This window comes from Phodopus roborovskii, unplaced genomic scaffold, assembly GCF_943737965.1.
Source record: "Phodopus roborovskii unplaced genomic scaffold, PHOROB, whole genome shotgun sequence".
Lineage (NCBI taxonomy): Eukaryota > Metazoa > Chordata > Mammalia > Rodentia > Cricetidae > Phodopus > Phodopus roborovskii.
Window position 1 is genome coordinate 1,423,324 of NW_026126439.1, and position 21,116 is coordinate 1,444,439.

The 21,116-nt window shown below is 41.3% G+C and overlaps 1 protein-coding gene across 2 annotated transcripts in view; it reads right to left on the reverse strand.

Moving 5' to 3' along the window:
• Rigi (RNA sensor RIG-I) overlaps window positions 1–20,117 on the reverse strand; it is a 46,366-nt gene extending 26,249 nt beyond the window's left edge. Inside the window, exons 1-7 of one of the 2 annotated variants that reach the window (XM_051187531.1) lie at window positions 19,947–20,117; window positions 10,817–10,951; window positions 7,021–7,202; window positions 5,911–6,058; window positions 4,639–4,761; window positions 3,261–3,368; window positions 2,731–2,884 (exon numbers count right to left, since the gene is read on the reverse strand). In XM_051187531.1, the coding sequence (XP_051043488.1) occupies window positions 2,731–2,884; window positions 3,261–3,368; window positions 4,639–4,761; window positions 5,911–6,058; window positions 7,021–7,202; window positions 10,817–10,951; window positions 19,947–20,052 (956 nt within the window). In that variant the 5' untranslated portion in view covers window positions 20,053–20,117. The remainder of the gene's footprint in view (window positions 1–2,730; window positions 2,885–3,260; window positions 3,369–4,638; window positions 4,762–5,910; window positions 6,059–7,020; window positions 7,203–10,816; window positions 10,952–19,946) is intronic. The other variant, XM_051187532.1, reaches the window with a different exon arrangement.
• Between the last annotated feature and the right edge of the window lie 999 nt (window positions 20,118–21,116).

The following is a 21,116-nucleotide window of genomic DNA, read 5'->3' on the forward strand; positions in this document are numbered from 1 at the left end:
CATAAACAAACTTAAAAAAAAAAAAACAAAAAAAAAATGATCATGTCACTAGATGCTGAAAAAGCCTTCGACAAAAAATACAACACCCCTTCAAGATAAAGGTTTTGGAGAGATCAGGGTTAACAGGAACATACCTAAACATAATAAAAGCAATATACAGTAAACTAACAGCCAACATCTAACTAAATGGAGAGAAACTCAATGCCATTCCTCTAAAATCTCTATCCATATCTCTTCAATATTGTACTTGAAGTTCTAGCTAAAGCTATAAGACAACAAAAGGAGATCAAGGGGATACATATTGGAAAGGAAGAAGTCGAACTTTCATCATTTGTAGATGATATGATAGTTTACATAAGTGACCCAAAAAACTCTACCAGGGAACTCCTACAGCTGATATACACCTTGAACAAAGTGGCAGGATACAAGACTAACTTAAAAAAACTCACTAGCCCTACTATACACAGATAATAAAGGGGCTGAGAAAGAAATCAGAGAAACATCACCCTTTACAATAGCCATAAACATAAAATATCTTGGGGTAATGCTAACCAAACAAGTTAAAGACCTATATAATATGACTTTAAGTCTTTAAAGAGAGAAATTAAAGAAGATACCCCAATGCTCTTGGATAGGTAGAATCGACATAGTAAAAATGGCCATCTTGCCAAAAGCAACTTACAGATTCAATGCAATCCCCAACAAAATCCCAGCACAATTCTTCATGGACCTTGAAAGAGTAATACTCCACTTTATATGGAAAAACAAAAGACCCAGGATAGCCAAAACAACCCCATACAATAAAGGAACTTCCAGAGGCATCACCATCCCTTACTTCAAACTCTATTATAAAGCTATAGTCCTGAAAACAGCTTGGTATTGGCACAAAAGTAGACAGGTGGACCAATGGAATAAAACTGAAAACCCTGATATTAATCCACACACTTATCAACACCTGATGCTGATAAACAAATAGTGCTGGCACAACTGGATGATGGTGTGTAGAAGACTGCAGATAAAGCCATGTCTATTGCCATGCACAAAACTTAAGTCCAAATGGATCAAAGACCTCAACATAAACCTAGCCACACTGCACCTCTTAGAAGAGAAAGTGGGAGGTACCCTTGAATGAACTGGTACAGGAGACCACTTCCTGAACAAAACACCAGTAGCACAGACACTGAGATCAAAATTAATAAATGGGACCTCCTGAAATTGAAAAAGTCCTGTAAGGCAAAGGACACAATCAACAAGACAAAACGGCAGCCCACAGACTGGGAAAAGATCTTTACTAACCCCACATCTGACAGAGGGCTGATCTCCAAAATATACAAAGAACTCAAGAAGCTAGTCACCAAAACACCAAATAATCCAATTAAAAAGTGCGTTACAGGAACTCTTGGAATCCAGTTGCAGACAGGGAGGAGTGATGAGCAAAGGGGTCAAGACCAAGCTGGAGAAACCCACAGAATCAGCTGACCTGAACAAGGGGGAGCTCATGGACTCCAGTCTGATAGGTAGGAATCCAGCATAGGACTGACCCAGACACTCTGAAAGTGGGTGTCAGTTAGGAGGACTGGGCAGTCTATGGGGCCTCTGGTAGTGGATCAGTATTCATCCCTAGTATACGAATGGACTGTGAGAGCCTATCCCACACAGAGGGATACTGTCTCAGCCTAGACACATGGGGGAGAGCCTGGGTCCTGCTCCAAATGATATGACAGACTTTGAAGACTCCCCATGGAGAGCATCACCCTTCCTGGGGAGGGCTAGAGTTTGGTGAGGGGGACAGGAGAGGAAGGGATGGTTTGAGAACTAGCACTAACATGTAAAACAAGCTAGTTTCAAATTTAAATTAAGAATTTACAATAATAATAATAATATAATAATAATAAAATAGTCTTGTCAGATGAAGTACAAAGTGTCATCTAAATGTTAACTTCTGCACCAAGTCATTCACTCTGTCCAGCAATCCATGTGGGCTTGGCACTTCTGGAGGAGCTAAATGAAAAGAGTTATTCCACAAAAGAGTTACTTCTAACAGCTAAGTCGTTAGTAATTTCTTTGAATCATAGCTTTTAAAAACACAGGATGTATCCCTGGTGCACAAAAGGATTTTAGGAGTACATTCCCCATGGAGGGATACTCCCTTAGCCTAGAGGCAGGAGGGAGGGCCTAGTCCCTACTCCAAATGATTTTACAGATTTTGTTGATCCCTCCCTGAAGGCATCACCCTCCCTGTGGAATGGGCGGGGTGGTGGGTGGGGAGGGGGGGTGGGTGGATGGGAGGGTGATTGGGAGCCTTGGGAGGGAGGAAGGGAGAGGAAACTTGGATTGATATGTAAAATAGGAAAAAAAAAAAAAACTAAAACACAGAACAGGAACTAGAGAGATGGCTCAGTGGGTTAAGAGCACTGGTTACTCTTCCAGAAGACCTGGGTTCAATTCCCAGCACCCACATGGTAGTTCAAAACTGTCTGTAACTCCAGTTCCAGGGTATCTGACACACATGGCAACAAAACACCAATGGGCATAAAATAAAAGTGATCCGTGCAACTGAAAGGTAAAAGTAAGAAGAACATATCTTCTAGTTCAACCTCAGCTGCACAGTAAGTTGGAAGACAGCTCTGGATACATGAAATCCTATCTCAGAAAAGAAAAAAAAAAAGCAAAGAAAAAAATCTAGAATTTAAAAAAGGAAAAAGCAGTTGGACTGATAGTAATACATACCCAAGTCTTTCAAAATGGCGTGAGAACACAGTTGCCTGCTGCTCATAGACAGGAATTTGATTAGCAAAAAAGACCACTTTCCCTTTTTGTCCATGTGGGAAGTTTTTAAGATGATGTTCACATATAAGAAGTGACACAAAGGTTTTCCCACAACCTTGTAATATGGAAGGAAAAAGAAACAGATAACCAATGTTAGATGTTTCTCTAGAATGTACTTATTTTCGGTTTCTCTGTCACCACTGGGATACAAATAATCATCTGCATTGATAGTGTCAGTTTAAACCATGGCTAAACACTATCAAGTTAATTCCAAGGTAACATACACTCAAACAACAAGAACTGAAGGCAAACTAAGAGGGCATTTCTCTTTCATTGTCCATGTTCCTTAAAACGATACATTGTATTGATAGGACAGATTTCCCAAGGGCAAATGCAACAGGGAAAAAAATTTTTGTTAATTTTATCACAGTACCCCCAAAACAAAAGAAAAAGCAAAGACAAAATTTCATAAGTTATAGCAACTGACTCACCAGTAGGAGCACATATTATTGTATTCTTCCCTTTCTGAGCAGGCAGAGCAAGCTCCAGCTGGTAATTTCTTGGTTTCAATGTGCTGTGCAAATTATTACAAGATTCTTCTACAATATAGAAGGAACAAAGTTACCAAACGGCTAGTGCACTAACTACTGTTAGGTGGACATGATTTCTGACTCTAGCAACAAGGGCCTCCTTTAGGAGATTTGGAATCTTGCTTCTTATTATTTGTCCCACTTTCCCCCTTGATTTGAAGCACACACTTGTCTCTCAGTGATAAAGTATCTATAGCAAGGAGACAGGAAAAGCCAAAGTGAGTTCATTATTAATCATGGAAACTTGTTAAGAAAAAAACGAAAGCAAGAATGGTTTAATTCAAAGCAAAGCTACTCAAAACAAAGTAAGAACAGGCTCCCAAAGACAACTGAAAAGGACCAAGCTGTTGCCATCAGGTTCTCCAAGCAACTTTAGCAAGGAGGAACCATGCTGTATGTTCCTCGGGATCCCAGATGGCTCAGCACAACCGGGAGGGCTAGGATCTGAGGGTTCATGTCAGCACACAAAATGTCAAGAGACAGCAGACCACAATCACCTCGTGTGTCTAACCTTCCCACTATAAAGGAAGAAACCTTCCAGAAGGTTGAGGCAACCAGATTTGCTTAAGACATGTATGGACCACTGTGTGTCTGAAACATTTAAAGCAACCCATACTGTGTCACTCTGGTATGACAGAAACCGTGTGCCATTCACTTGCTGATTTCATTTGTAAGGCATCTTTTTTTCTTTTTTTTTTTCCTAAAAAAATTACATAGTTCTTCTAACAATATTCATTACTCATCTTATTTCCTTCCTGATTTATTTGTTATGAATATGGTTTATCTTACAACCTTCTGATCTCTTTATGATGAAGATGTATTTCAAGGAGCATTAGAAAGAGGCCTTGTCCAGCCATTGGTAACTTTCACAGAACCATGCATATGAGAACAAGTTGATTTGAGCCTCCACACAGAGGCTGACAGAGGACACATATCCTGCTCATCGACTTGTGTGGCAGCTCTGGGATCCTGGAAGGAGACAGAGCAGGTGGCTCGAAAACAGAAGTATTCTTTTAAAGAACAAGGCTGCTTTGGAATGTTACAGACAGTGAAGTTCTGGGAACACTACATTAGAGCAAGACTCGGACATACATGAGTAGGAATAGAAGACAGGAACAGTGATTCTAATTATGAAGTCTCTATTGCCACACAATTTCTGTTGTTTCTTAATCATCCTTTAAAAAGGATTTTTCAAAAGGCATCACAGTGCTGGAGAAAGACAATTATTATGGTTCCTGAATGTGGGCAGGGATTCTGAGAACAAATGATGCCCAGGTACCTGATGGTAGGCAGGGATTCTGACTGAGAACCTGGCATTCTGGCTCTTCCTGTATGAAAATCTGTATGCTGGACATCTCCATCCCATCATCTTCAACAGCTTTACTTTCAAGCCTTTTGAAACCTTTGTGAGATTAAAAAAAAAAAAAAAAGCTTCGAATCTTAATGTAATTTGACTGTGAGTTAGTTGTGAAAACACCAAAAGTCCTAACACTAAAAATCTAAATTTCCATTGAGCGCTTACAACTATGCCCTTTCACTTTCTTTACATTTTATTTTTTAAATTCTTTTGTTTATTAGTTAATTTATTGTGTGTATCACTCACACAGGGAGTGCATGGAGGGCAGAGAACAACTTTTGGGAATTGCTTCTCTGTATCATTTAGGTCCTGGAGGCTGAACTCCCGTCTTCAGGCTCAGTGACAGGGAGGAGCCTTCATCTGCTGAGCCATCTCACTGCCCCCCCCCCTTTCACTTCTTAAAGCAATGGGAAGAATCATTTTTAGTTTGAAGCTCAACTTGGTGTTTGAATGCCAGTGTCACTTAGAACCATGTGACTCCAAGTGTGGAATGTGTCACTTATTAGCTGTATGCATCATGAACCCCTCCCCTCTTGGTAGCTCCTGTCAACACCACTCAAAAGAGATTCATTCCTAAGTGCAGGAAAGAGTCACTCATGCCTTTCATCTGGCTAATCCCTCGCCAAAGACATAAGACAGTTCCTACGATAATTTATGTTCTAAAGAAACCTAGCTGAAAACTAAAACTAGAAACTCAGGTATTTGTCAAACTCAGATTTAAAGCAAGAGTGAGTTTCCAGAAGCCAGATAAGATTGGCTTAATCACAGTGAATTCTTCATTCACTCCTGCTCTGTTGGTTTCAGATGGCTTCCAGGAAAGAGAACTAATCAACATCTGTCATTCTCAATACCCAGCCTCTGCTCTGGTAGGGAGATAAGTCTTGCAATTTGAGCCTTTAGGTCTGGAATTCTCAAGCTATTTCTCTGATTACTTAAATTTGGGCTGCAAGCTCTTTTTTTTTTTTCTTCTTCTTCTTCTTCTTCTTCTTCCACAGAATCTTTGGGCTGTGTAGGCGAATTCCCTCCCAGAACTCAAGCTTCCCTGTGCTTATTCCCTAGGGACTTAAGCCTTGGTTATCTGAAGGGAATAGAGCCTCTCATGAAAAGTAAGTTCTGGATGAATGTGGCAAGAAGTCCCATGGAGAATAGTGAAGGCCACAACATCGTCCAGGGCTCTTTCTTAAAGCAGCCCACCTTCATCAACAATCCACAGTTCACTAAACTTGTTGTCTTCTTTCTCCAAAGCAAATTTCAAAACCTTGGGCCAGTTCTCCTTATCGGATCTGAGAAGACATTCGACCATCTTCTCTGCACCTGCCATCATGCCTTTCGTGAAGCAGATCTGAGTGAGACAAATGCAGCATGTTGATCAGTTAGCTCAGCTTCCGCTGAAGGACCATCTACTCAAATAGCAGTTGATCAAAATCACTGTGAAGTATAGTTCAGTAGCTCTTAGTTAGCATCATGTTTACCCCACCCAGCACTAGCATTTAAGATATGCTTTCCTTCACCTTTAACCCTTATATGTGATATCAATATATTAAGCCAAATGTTCTCATCTGAATCCTTACACCTGTTACCATCAGCAATCCCAGGGTAAAAGCTAACCCATATGATAACCATTCACAATAAGGATATATTAGTATACAGAGTGATTTGAAAAACTTTAACAGCACAACAGTAGAGTAGGTATTCTATGACTTTTATTTCTAATGATAACTAAAATATACTGTGTGTTATTATGCATCAAGCTGACATAAGCACTTTATGTATATACCTCATTTAAGGCCACCAGCATGTTAATAAGGGACATTTTTCTTATTTTAGACATGAAAAACCAGATGCTTAGAGAAGCTAAATGAATTGCCCAGGATCACATCACTAGTTCAGTGACTGAAAGATTATAATAAATGTATCCATGTCCAAGAGTCCAGCAATTTTCTTTTCATTTGCTGTACTGTTCAATGTGATTTGCATGTGCATAAAACACTATTGAGAGAAAAAGTAACAGGCAACTAACTGAAAATAGGTTATACTTCAAAAGTCCAGCATAAAAGTGACCCCATCCGGAGGTCTTGCCCTTTCCATGGAGCAGATGGAGAGGGGAAAGGAGGAAGAGGGAACAGGGATTGGAATGTAAAAAATAAATTAATATTTATTCTTTTCTGGTCATAACGTCTTTTAAATGAGGGGGTTTTATGGGTTTCAGTTACCCTTTGAGGGCCTAAAACAATACAGAAAACAGAGGTCATTTCCAAGAGTCTCAGTATTTTTCTCTAAATTTGGTCCTTTGCATTAATTTACCTGTCTGATTTCTTCACATTCCTGATTAATTAAGCATTCAGACATTTCAGAAAGAATATCTGTTGGGTTGATTCTGGCCTTAAATTCTGGCTGTAAACGTCGTAAAAGTAATCTGTGTTCCTCTAACTTTTCAATTTTTTGGAAATCCCAACTTTTGATGGCTTCATAAAGTCCACAGTAACCTGAAAAGAAAGAAAAATGGGGTTTCTTAAATGAACCCAACATAAAACACTTTAACATCAAAACCATAGGTATTCTGTTTGAATCGCTGGTAAAGAGTCCTCAAAAGGAACTGCCACCGGCCTCAGCTTCTATAGTCTGCAGAGCAGACCGGGGATGTGAAGGCTGGGACCCTAGTGGGTGGTGTCTTTACAGATGACTGCACCACGCCAGCACTGGCTTCATCACTGTTAGCCCACTGAGTTTATACAGGAGGAGCGATTGAAAACTGTGGCCTCGCTGGTAAGTTACTCACTGCAGATGCACTCTGAGGATGCATCTTGTCCCTGGCTCCTTCTGATTGCTCTTTGTCTCCTATCCACCAAGAAGTGCTACTTTGCTTCACCTTGTGCTCCCCCCAGTGGGCCCTGTCTCACCACATGGATGCAGAAACCACAGGTCCACATGGCTCTGTGTTTTCTGCCTTCTATTTCCTCAGACATTTAGCCATAGCAGTGAAAGTCAACTAATACGGCTGTTCACATAATTTTCCAAAAAGGAAAATTTTGGCACCTAACAGTTCAGGTCTTCCCAAATTCATTATCTTTTAGGATGTTCTTCCGCTCTGTTAGTTGTGACCTTTGATATACAAAGATTTTTAGGAGGAGGTGAGGAGAACATGTGGGACTAGGAAAACTGAGTCAGGGGAAGAATAGATGAGAGAGAAAAAAATAAAAGAGAGAGAGAGAGACCATAATGGAGGGAGCATTATAGTTATGAAGATAAAACTGACTCTAGAGAAATGTTCAGAGACCTACAAGGATGACCCCAACTAACAATCTGAGCAACAGTGGAAGGGCTAACCTAAATTCCCTTCCCTGATAATAAGATCAATAACTACCTTATATGCCATCCTAGAGCCCTCATCTAGTAGCTGATGGAAACAGAAGCAGACACCCACAGCTAAACACTGAGTGGAACTCCTGGAATCCAGTTGCAGAGAGGGAGAAGTGATGAGTAAAGGGGACAAGACCAGGCTACAGAAACCCACAGAGACAGCTGACCTGAACAAGGGGGAGCTCATGGACCCCCCAGACTGATAGCTGGGAAACCAGCATTTGGACCTACCCAGACCCCCTGAATGATTGTCTCAGTTAGAAGGTCTGGGCAGTCTAAGGAACCTCTAACAGTGGACCCAGGATGTATCCGGTACAGGAAAGGACTTTGGGAGCACATTCACCATGGAGGAATACTCCCTTAGCCTAGAGACAGGAGGGAGGGCCTAGTCCCTACTCCAAATGACTTGACAGATTTTGATGATCCCTCCTGGAAGGCACCACCCTCCCTGTGGAGTGGGAGAGGGGAGAAATGAGATGGGAGGGGAATAGGAGGGCATGGGAGGGAGGAAGGGAGAGGGAACTGGGATGGATATGTAAAATAAGAAAAAATAATAAATATATTTTTAAAAAGAAAAAATAACCAAAGATTTTTAGATTTTTGTACAGCCCCATTTGTCTATCTTGTTCTTTTTGGCTGTGTGCTAGGCATCATATCTGCAAATAGAGGTGTTTCAGCTCTTATGTTCAAATATAGATGTTTTAAAATTCCCTTTCTTGCCTAAAAGCAAGACTTTTTCTAATAAATCTCATTTAACTTTCACTGTAAAAGTTAGATGTGCCACTTTTGCTTAAGAGACAAAGACTTAAATATGCAGATTAGATAGAGCTCAAAAGGAAAACAATGGATTCTCCTATGTAAGGGATGAACAAAATAAACAAAAGATGAGTTTACTTGTCTGTTTATCCCCCTCTGTACCATTTAAATTGTTAGGTAAGGGCTGGCTCAGCAATTAAGTTTCATAATGTTCTTGCAGAGGACCCGGGATAAGGTCCCAGCACCCATGTCAGACCATCACAACAGCCAGTACCTCCAGCTCCAAAAGAATGTCTGGCCTCTGCAGGCAATGCACTCACAAGTACACACACACACACACACACACACACACACACACACACACAATTTAAAAATAAGCAGGTAAGATAAGCCTGCATCACTGACATGCACAATAGGTAATATGTTACAGCGATGGTTTGTAAGGCAGAAAAAAGAAGCAATAACCAACTACTAATCCTAGAAATAGCAGAAAACCAAGCTTTATTTTATAATAAATGGAATTTAAATCCTTTTAAGTAATTAAAAAAAAAAGCATCCCTTTCATAAAAAGTTGCCATCACCATAGACAATGTAAGGCTTCCTGGGGACACAAACACTCGGTTTCTTGCAGCCGTGAGGCCCGCTCAGACTGGCCTCTAATTCACATGCCTCTGCCTCCCCAATGCTGGGATTAAAGTTGTGCACTAACAGAGCCAGCTGACAAATTTTCTTGTCTGTTAAATCATTCCCCTACAATGAAAATAACAGTAGTCTGACATGGCTTTCTTTTCGTTTTTCAAGACACATACACTGTGCCTGATTTTTCATATATGTTTTCTCGTTTGCTGCTTATAACACTGAAGAAATGTACCCTTTGCCTTCTTTTACCAGTGAGTAATCTGAGCAACAGAGAGGCAAGGAATGTGACTAAAATCCCCTAAGTAGCAAAGGCCTGACTGGATGCTAAAGTGGAATGCTTGACTTCTGCCCTCCTAATGTCAGTGCAGCAACTCAAACAGAATCAGCATCAGTAGATCCAGGTCCCAGCTCTGGCACTTATGCTAATCAGCTGTGTGACCCCTGGCAAAGCATCCCCCCAGACCTTAGTTTTCTCATGTACAGCAAAGAAGTTGGACATCTCTATGATGCCATCATCTCTAGATAAGACTGACTCCATAAGCTACCAACATCAGAGACCAAAAAACATGTAACACGATTGTAGTCCAATGTGAGCCAACTATTCCATTAGGAATTAGAATATTCCTGGCTGTGTGTGATGGTGCACACCTTTAATCCCAGCAGAAGCAGGCAGATCTCTATGAGTTCCAGGACAGTCTAGTCTACACACTGAGTTCCAGGACAGCCAGAGCTACACAGTCAGACCCTGTCTCACAAAAACAAAAAAGAGACATGCAAAAATTCCCAAAGAATTAGAATACTCTAGGACTAGGTGCACCTTCTGTTTCTTACCCCTCTGTCTCTTCATCAGAAATAACAACATACAATGTTTAACTTGTCAACTTGTTTGGTTTTTGTCTGAACAGTCACAAGACATTTGTTTGCTTTACTAACAAAATATGTTTAGTTTGGCTCAGGAGGAACTTTATAGCTATAATAACCTTGATAACTTAAAATTAAATACTATGTGCCCACAATTCAGATGGATTGTCATTTACATTCACAGAGCTTTACTGAGTATAACGGACCACTATGCAAACACTATAAAACTTACTCATTCTCCTCTTGAAAGATATATAGCACTCTAGTAATACTGCCACCTCTCCCACAGTTACAATAGTTGTGCAGTTTTTTTGGACATTTCTGGTAGGCAACTCTATCATCTGCTTGAAAACAGTGTTTACATTTCCTTGAACAATGAGGCATGAACTATATACCTCAAAATCAATCCCTTACCCCTTTTCCTTTCAGCATTCTAGTTCAGCAGTTACGTACTCTGATTTGTGAGTAAGATGAGGAAACCAACCTGCATGGTACAGAGCATCCAAAAAGGCCTGGAACCAGCCATCTGTCTGTATCTGCAGCAGGTACTGGAGGAACAGTGAGGCAGCCTCCATGGGTCCCTTGTTGTTTTTCTCAGCCTGGATGTACTGGACCTCATCTGCAAACAGAAACAAGTACAAGTGAGCATGCTCACTCCTCACTGGAAGATAAAACAGAGCAGACCTTCCCACATGGGCTGGAAGACATAACAAGCCACAGCAGAAGTGGCTTCGGGACGAAGCAGACTGCTTTCATTCATCAACACACATTTCCGTCCTTCACACATATGGGTGCAGAGTCTCAGAGTGCACCCTGTGAAAGGAATGTATTCAAGCCTTTTGAAAAAAAAAAAAAAAAAAGATCAGTTCCCCACAGTAAGCAGAAGTCACAGTGGAGAGTGTCACATGGAAGGAGAAAGGCTTCCTCATTCAAAACTTGAAGCAATGGCTGAACTAAGAGAGTGGGGTGGGTACACCCCATGGCATCAGTAACAGGCACAGCAGACACAGGGAGCAGTATGATCTTTTGTTCTGCATTTTTGCTAACAAAGTACAAAATACAGCAGAAAAGTGGAAGGAGAGGGAGCTAAAGAAACCTGTGAGATCAGGTGGCAGAAAACACTAGCGACTGCCAGTTTCAAAATGGTATTCATTTTCAATATACATGCTAACTCTACTTAGGAAGTAACCAAGCCACGATCCTATTGTGGCCTCACATACCCAATTTTTTCCACAGCAGATGGAGTACAAATCCCAAAGGAGGGAGTCAGTTGCCAGTGTGATTTTCAATACATTCTTAGAGACTAGGAGACTCGGCCTATAACACTCAACAAAGGTGTTTGGAAAGAGCAAGGAGCAGAAGTCTACCTACCTCCCATTTAAGGATCTCTGTCAACAGTAAAGTTACTGTCCTTCTGTATACTATTGATATATGTTTCTCAGATTGGTTAATGAATAAAACTGTTTTGGCCAATGGATAGACAGAATTTAGCTAGATGGGAATTCTGAACAAAGAGGCAGGGAAAAGGAGAGAAAGGAGAGTTGCCATGTAGCTACCGAGGAGGCAGGATCCCCAGACATCACCAGTAAATGAAGGCTATTAAATAGATTGATAGAAATGTGTTATTAATTAAGAGAGAGCTAGCCAGTAATAAGCCTAAGCCAATGGCCAAACAATTATAAAGATATATTAAGTCTCTGAATGGTTATTTCTTAAGCAGCTGTGGGACCCAGTGCGTGGAGGAAAACTGGTCCAATAGGACTGCGATAAATGGATAAAATATCCTTCTACATTCAGCAGTCACATTTTCTCTATTAAAGTGAAAAAAATTGATGGATTTTAGAGTTTGGACTCTATCCCAACTACTGAATTACAATAAAAAAGAAACCCTTTTACCATTTAGTAATCACTCTATTCCCTCTCCCCTTCACACTAGAGAGTCACTAACTGACTTCATTGTTTTTATTATTCAGGATTTTTCAGGCCTTGTGAGGCAAGTGCTCTCTACCACTGAGCCACAGCTCCTCCGGCTTCCATCTGGGCATTTGTGTGACTGGTTCTATGTAGTATATGGTCTTTGCAACTGGCATCTTTCATTTAACATGTTTTAAGTTTCATTCATCTTGTATATGTTGTCATTCTTTCCGTTAATAAAGAACCATGCTGTAAGATTGCAACAAGCCAAATGAAATTCTATTACATGGAGGCTGCACTTGTCCATTCAGCTGTCAACAGGGGCTGTGTCTGCATTTTGTCTATTATGAATAGAAATCCAATGAGTGCTTCTCTTAGTCACTAGTCATCATGACCATGGCAACTCTTATAAAAGAAAGCAGCTAATTAGGGGTTTGCACCAGGGGATAAGTCCATTATCATCATGACAGGGAGCATGACAGCATACAGGCCAGTGCTGGAGCAGTAACTGAGAGTTACATCCTGACCTGCAGGCATAGAGGGAGAGGGAGAGAGAAGAGGGGAGGGAGAGGGAGAGAGAGAGGGAGAAGGAGAAACTGAGATTGGTATGGGCTTTTGAAACCTCAAAGCCCACCTCCCCTCAGTGACACACTTCCTCCAACAAGGTCACACTTCCTAATTCTTCTAATCCTTTCAAACAGTTCTTCCAATCTGGTGATTGGTGGTTTCCAATGCATTCTTAGAGAGCGTATATGAGCCAGTCTCATTCAAACCGCCATAGTGCTCATATACAATTTTTGGGCAAGTGCTCTTCTCTTACGTACACATATAAATGTGAGACCACTGGGCCATGCAGTAATTTTGTTTTGAACATTGTACAGAATTGACAAACCATTTTCTAAAACAGCTGCACAAATATGCAATCTGATATTTATTTTCTGTACATCCTAACCAGTGCCTGTGACTGTCCTTTTCCTTAAGCCATCTGTATGAGCTTCCTGTGGCTGCAAGGACACTTTGACACAAACCACATAACTTTAGGCAATAGAAGCATATTTTTCACAGCTCTAAGCCTGTACTTGTTAGGGGCCATGAGAAACACAGCAGGTGATAACTGGTGTTCAACAGGCCGCTAGCAGATATGTACATCTGAAATTAAGTGTTGGCCATGATTCCATTGAGGACTAGAGCAAACACTTTCCTTGCCTCTTCCAGCTGAAGCAGCCATCAAGATTCCTCAAGTGTGACCTCTTGCGCTCCAGCCTCTGCCCATCTTCACACTGGCTTATAGCTCTCACTACACACCTGCCTCTATCTTCATTTTCCTTGATCTTTATGCTACACATGACTGTCATCTCCTAGGGATCTCAGTCACACTGTATACCACCTTACTCCAACATGATCCCATCTTAGCCAGTTACCTATGTAAAGACCCCCATCTCCAAATAAGACCATGTTCTGAGTTACTAGGAATTAGCACCCCAACATAATTCAACTCATGACAGCAACCCATCTGGTCGCTTCACCCAGCTTCCCTGGGTCCACAACCTTATCTCTTTGAGTCCATCTGTTCTATTAGTAATAGCTATTAGATGTCCTATTACTGTCATCTGTCCTATTGCTTACAGCTGTGCTCTTGCTTCCTATGACACCATCTTCCCTAAGAGCAGCCATCACTGATATGCCACGACAACCAGATGCATCCCAGCCACAGTGGGGGCCTTCCAGGTTAAACTGTCTTGTCATACTTTGCATTTGGTATGGCTCATCCTGCTGCTCACCATATCCAACACAACTGCTTACAAGTCAGTAATGATTTCATCCAAATCACCAGGATTTCAAAGCAGAAGAAACTCCATCTTTTGGAAAAATTGACAGCTCCCACTGTGTTTGCTGTTTTGCCCTAAGCCCCATCCCCCATGATGTCTTTCCTCAGCTTCCCAGGGTAGAGGATTTAAAAACTGTTCTCTGTGCCTCCCTATTCTCTTTGAAACCTCTGCAAAAGACAGTTGTTCACATCTACCTTCTGAGACTTGATTGAAACTCTTTCCAGGTTTGGAGATGAGCACACAGAGACTTCGCCTGAGCGGTGATGGGAGGTGGTGCATGAAGGGAGTCTGGATAACAACATTTAGCAGTTACTTTTCATTTTACAAGTGCCTTGTTGTCTTCCCCGGTGTTGAATTGATGGTGGAAACTACAGGTTAATTCCTGGGCTTCTTTGCCCTGAAGCCTAAACAGGCTGTGCAGCAAGGTGGAAAAGACCAAGCAGGGTCTCCACTCAGTCCTGCTAGAGAGTAGAAAAAGTCACCCTAATGACTGGAGTAGCTTGAACCCTGAAGACAGGAAACCCACGTAAGACATCTCAACATACAAGGTGGTGTGACTTCTATTCTTTTAATCTTCTCATTAGTGATTTACACTCACATACAAAGTAACGAGGTCCATTAAGGCATTTTCATACATTCCTGTCATTAGTCTTTGTTCTTGTTCATTCCCCTCTTCTGTTGCTTTTGTATCTCTTTTTACCTGTCCCTCCATCTGCATGGTTTCCTTGCCTCTCCCAGATGGCCCCCTCTTGTGCTTTCTTAGGACATGCATTCCATCACTCTCCCTCTGCCATCTAAGAAGTCTTCCTTCCCTCTTTTTCTAGTTCTGTGAAGAGGATGTGCAGATTGATATTTTTTTTAATGTGGATTATGTTGAATTTGTAGATTGGTACTATAGCCAGTTGCATAGTATCGATTCTACCCATCTTGGGAGATCATTCCATCTTCTACAGCCTTCATGAATTTCATTCTTCAGTGTCTAGAAGTTTGCCCAGCAGTGGTCTTTCACCTCTTTGGTTAGAGTTTGATGTTTGTTTGAAGCTATTGAGAACAGGACCCTCTCCTTTCCCTGATTCTTTCTTGGCAAGGTTGTTATTGGTATGTAAGAAAGCCACTAGTTTCTCTATGTTTATTGTGTTTCTTGCCAGTATCTTGCCATTGCCACTCTGTTGAAAGTTTTATGAGGGCTGAGAGTTTTCTGGTGGAGTCTTTGGGGTCTTTATAGGATTATATTGTCTGCAAATAGAGATAATTTGACTTCTTCCTTTCCTAGTTGTGTCAATTTTTATTTATGTCTCTTGTATTATTGTTTTTTCCTGAGTCTTCAAGAGCTATATTGAATAATAAAAGGACCAGGCACCCTTGTCTCATTCCAGATTTTAAAGGAAATGCTCTGTTTCCCCTATTTAGAATAATGTTGTCTGTAGGTTTGCCACTGTCAATGCAAAAATAAAAAATAAAAAAAAATCACAAGGAAGCACAAAAGACCCCAAACAGCCAAGACCATCATTGACAGGACAATGACCCCCAATCAGACTGGCTATCTGTCAAGGGAACAAGGAGCAAGACATGCTGACAAGGATCTGGAGGGAAAGACCCAACTGCTGTAGAGAACATAAACTTGTGTAGCTGCCGTAGAAATCACCACGGTGGTTTATTAAACAAAGAAACAAGCAAACAAACAAACCTGAAAACAGAATTACCATATGGCACAGCTAGGTACTGTTCTTGGACATATTCTCAAAGAAGTCTAAATCCAACATACCATATGGCTTATACACCACTTACTTATTCAGTGTTTCTTTAGAACCACTGAAATAATAGCTCTGTGGTTAGGGGAAAGGTTTTTATTATACATAAGAGAGAGAGAGAGAGAGAGCAAACAGAGGTATCTGGAAGAGTCCAGAGCAAGCAGACAAAAAGGCAGGCTGGCCAGGCCAAGGCAACTTTTTTAGAGGAGAGAAAATAGGGAGAAGTAAGAGAAGAAAACGGGGGTGGGGGGTTGTTCTTTTGATACAACTATTGCCTAAGAAACACAAACACGAAACTCAGAGCCCACATGGAGTTTATAGAGAGAGGGGAGAGAAACAGGAGTAGCTGGTGGCCAATGGAAAACAGGGGGGGGGAGAGAGAGAGAGAGAGAGAGAGAGAGAGAGAGAGAGAGAGAGAGAAGGCCAGAGAGAGAAAGAGCAAAGAGAGAGAGAGAAGGCCAGAGAGAGAAAGAGCAAAGAGAGAGAGAGAAGGCCAGAGAGAGGCCCACTTGGCTTGCTTGCTTTAAAAGGGGGGCTTGTGCATGCGTAACTGAGTCCCCTGAGCAGCCAGGTAAAGCCTGACTTAGCTATGCCAAAGCCATGAGCGTCCTGCCCATCGTCGGGGGCGGGGTCAGCAGACTGCTGATTCCCAACAAGGGGTTCAACCTGGGGGAGACACTGGATAATTAACAATGACTGGGAAACAGAACAGTCTAAAAGTCCATCAATAGATGATGGATGAAACTTCATAAAAGAGTTTGGGGTAACCTAATATGTATTCCTGGGCCATGGTCACTCAGAATGGCTCCAGAATAAACTGTCTCATATTTCCTTTAAGATGAAAGCAATTGTTTTGTTCTTTTGCCTTTTCTGTCTTGAAAGTTTGCACTGAAGTAGTCTTTCGACTCTTTGATTAGGGTTTGTTGTTTGTTTGAGGCTACTGTGAATAGTAACCCCTGTTACAAGCTAAGCCTCCAAACAGGGAAAATTACAGCTTAAGTGTATTAATTGGTAATTCAAAAGAATGAAACTAAGGAATTAGTGAAACTGGCTCTATTAAAACAAAGCAATGCAAACAAACAACAATAGCAATGAGAAACAGTAATAGTCAGAAAGACCCAAAGAAAGCAAGTCAGCTAAAATAAAGAAAAAAATGTCCCTATGAGAACTGGAACTAATAGAGTTCCTCTAGTCTAACTGCAAAAAGGTGCATGTTTTTATATTCCAGAATGAACAGTTAGAAATGAAACCTTTTCCTAAGACTCAAAGAACCCTTAGAAATTGAGTTCAAAAAGTGAGTCAACAACCCTTTCAAAACTGAGAGCACAGGATGTGAAAAGGAGAGTCAGGTTAAAACCTAGGGTGATTATTTAGTGTCTGTGTGGGGGTATGTGCATATGAAGAGAGTGTTGGATTCTCTGGAACTGGAGTTATAGGCAGCCTGATTTGGGTTCTGGGAACCAAAGGTAGGTCCCCTGCCAGAGCGGTACATTCTCCCTACTGCTGAGCCATCTCTCCAGCCCCTTATCATCCTATGTTTTAAACTGAGTCTTGTCAGCTGGGCGTTGGTGACACATGCCTTTAATCCCAGCACTTGGGAGAAAGAGGAAGGCAGATCTCTGTGAATTCGAGGCCAGCCTGGTCTATCTACAGAGCTAGTTCTAGGACAGGCTCCAAAGCAATACTGGGAAACCCTATCTTGAAAAACCAAACCAAACCAAGCAAACAAACCAAAAAACATAAGCTGGGCAGTGGTGGCTCTCACCTTTAGTACCAACACTTGGGAGGCAGAGGCAGGAGAATCTCAGTGAATTGGAGGCCTGGTCTACAGACCAGATCAAGTTCCAGGACAGCCAGGACTGTTTACACAGAGAAACTGTGTCTACAAAAACAAAACGAACAAATAAGACAGTGATAAAAAGAGGAAACAAATTATTAAGAACAACTGAAGTTGGATTGCTTTTGTATCTGCTTTACAAAGATTATTAGGGTCCAGCAAACTTTGGGTTATATTGGGGAATATGCATTCATGCATTGTGATAAAGGCCAGATTAGGATGCAAGTCTGTGTATGTGTTAGATCTCCCCAAGTTAGTTCATAGTTATACTACAGCCATGATAGAAGGACTTGAGATTGCCCAGGTGGTGGCAGCACACAAAAAGCAGAATCTGAGTTCGAGGTCAGCCTGGTCCACAGAGCAAGTTCCAGGTCAGCCAGGGCTACACAGAGAAACCCTGCCTTGAAAAAACAAACAAACAAAAGCCAAAAAGCAAACAATAAAACTTGCTGTAAATTAAAAAGATATGTGGAAGATTGTATAATTTTTTAAAAAACTCTAGTTATTAGAGATACATTGGAGTGTTTTGTTTTTCGTCTCTACATATTGAAGGGATTCTGGCCAACTCCAGTGTGACTGACATAGCTCTGACAGGCCTTGCCCTTCTCCCCCATTCCCTCTGCCTTCTTTAAAAAAAACCTTTAGATTACATTCCTGAAGCTAACCACCAAGGTCTATTCTCTTATTTGGCCATTTCCTCCTCCTGAGACTGACGACCAAGGTCCAGCTATCAAAGTCTAGAAATTCAGCAATCAGAAGCCCCCTTTGGCTCACCTAATTAACATGCCCAGTGAAAATCAAATACCTCATCTTAACACTGAGGTTTTCCCTTTTCCCTTTATGACCCATTTTCCTATGGGTCATGTATGTCTCCTCTCTATCCAGAGGCAGCCTTTGTCCTCTAGAGCAAAACTATCCATTCACAATCTCTCTTGTTCCTTTTCTGTATCTCTGGTCCTCTAACTCCTATCTTTGTCTTATCCCTGCCCTCTGTTTTTCTGGGGCAAATAAATCTCCTTTGTGCTGAGAACTTGGTCTTGGGGATCCTGAGCCCATACTTTTCCTTATACCTATCCCCCTCCCTCAGAAGCTTGCAATAAAGCTGGTTATATGAGGCTGGGAATGTAGCTCAGTAGCAAAGCTCTTATCTAGGCTGTATGAGTTTGTTCTGTTTTTTTTTTTTTTTTTTATTTTTAAGAAGGTGATCGTATCTTGCTTGATTATGTTTTTATAATTTATCATATTTGTTCATAAGTACTTTGTTTTCTCCTCTTTTTCAATTTTCTGTGAGATTAGTAATATTCTCCATTCTTTCCCTTGCCCTCTCTTCCTTGCACTGGCCCCTTTAGGTGCTTTGGATTCTATTGGTTGACGCTAATTTTGTAACAAATATATATATCCTATCAGTAAGGATGCATAAGGGACCTGGGACACTAATAAGTACTATGGCTGGGTATAAGATTTCTGACTTACATTTTTTGCTTTATTAGAAAACAGTGGGAATTTACTCATACACTCTCCACGCCTTTCCCTTTCATTATAACTTTCTTTTCAAATTTTGCTTTTATGATTATGAGCACTGGCTACACCTCATGAGAGAACTATTGAAAACATATTTCTTCTGAAAAACTTAGGTGTTTCCCTGTGTAGTGGAGGGCTTTGCTGATTCCCAGATGTTTCGGAGCAGGCCTGGGAGTGGGTATAGGGTTTTCTCCCTTTGGAGTCACATGCTTGCCCTTCCCCTAGAGGAGCACTGGATGGGTGGTATTCTCAGTATCCATTTCTTAGAAACACCTTCTGGACACATGGCACTGTGTTTACTAGAATGTAAAGATGAATGAAACATGTCCACCTCTACCTTTGCCCCAAAGTCTTGCCCTGTACAGCAATCTACCGGGGGAAAGGGGGGCAGTTAAAGGGGGGACATTATTATTTCTCAATCTCTCATACCAGGACAACGGGAATCATCACAAGACTAGTGTAAATAAAATAAACAGACGATTTCCCTTGAAGGTTAAAAAAAAAAAAAAAAAAAAGTGGCATCCTTACACTTTGCAGGAACTCTGTCCCTGCCCATCAAACCCAGATGCTGTCCATTCTAATATGCCTTGGGGTTCTGGCACAAACCCGGTATTCCTAGGTTAGTTACCCAAACTGGCCTAAAGAAAGCAGAAAATCTGGGAGAAACAGGCCAGGTTTTGGCCTGAGTGGTTCTTCTTCTTCTTTTTTTTTTTTTAACCAAGGAGGAGAGCCTGAGAGCCAGAGGCATCAGGGACCACTCACCATCCTGGAGCCAGGGACTCATGTAGCTCAGTATGTAGGTGGGGTCCAGAGTCTTCCTGACATAGTCTCTGAATGCTTGCAGATTCTGCCGCTGTTCAGCTGTCATTCTGTTGCTCCCCGCGAGTGATGAGCGCCCTGGCTCCCCGAAAAGACCCCAGAGATTAGCGCGGTGGGGATTTTCCAGGACACCTAGAGCGTTACACAAGCCACCAGGGCTGGAGAGAGGAAATCGAAACTGCCCTCCCGGCGCTGGGGGCGGGGATCCAGTTTCGTTTCTCAACCAGGGAGCCACTGGCCAGGAGGGACCCAGAGGCACCTTGGCAACTGGACTGCTTTTGGAGTTACGCGGTTTATATTATAAAGTGCGCACGGTTGAAGTGTACAGTTCAATGGATTTCGAAAAATGGAGACACCGGTTATCTCTTCCGACAGATAAGCCAGGTTCTGCAGAAATCTTCACTTTAACTTTATTAGGAAACTATACTATAACCTCTTTTCCAAAGTGACCATACCAGTTTGCATCCCCACTGACACACATGCATCTGCTGGGTACAGATGGTACCCAGCAGTTTTATTTTCCCATATAATTAATGATTCTGAACACATACCCGCATATTTTAAGCTATTATACTGTTTTACGTGTTACGTGTGTATATTGAACAGAAAAATTATACACACACACATATATACATATACATATATATATATATATTTAAATATCATCTTCCTGTTAGCAGCTTACCTCAACTTTCTTAAAGGTGCTTTTTGAGAATTACATTTATATTAATAAAATATAATTTATCAGTCTTCTTTCTTTCATGGCTTTATAACTATTAATTAAAATTTATTTTTGCTTTTAGGAAATAGGATTTCTTTGTGTAACCCTGGCTGTCCTGGAACTTGTTCTGTAAACCAGGCTGGCCTCCAACTCAGAGACTCATCTGCCTCTGTCTCCCAAGTGCTGGGACTAAAGGCATGTGCCACCCACCTTATGACTTTTATTAATTTCCATTCCTTATAGTTTTCCAACTCTTCATGCTTTTCATTTCCTTCTCTTTCCTTATACCACCCTGAGGCCTCTATTAGAAAATTGGTGAGAATAGACAAAGTTTATCACTAATCTCAGTTGGAAATGATCAGGGGTGAGCATATAATCTGCTTCCTGTTCCT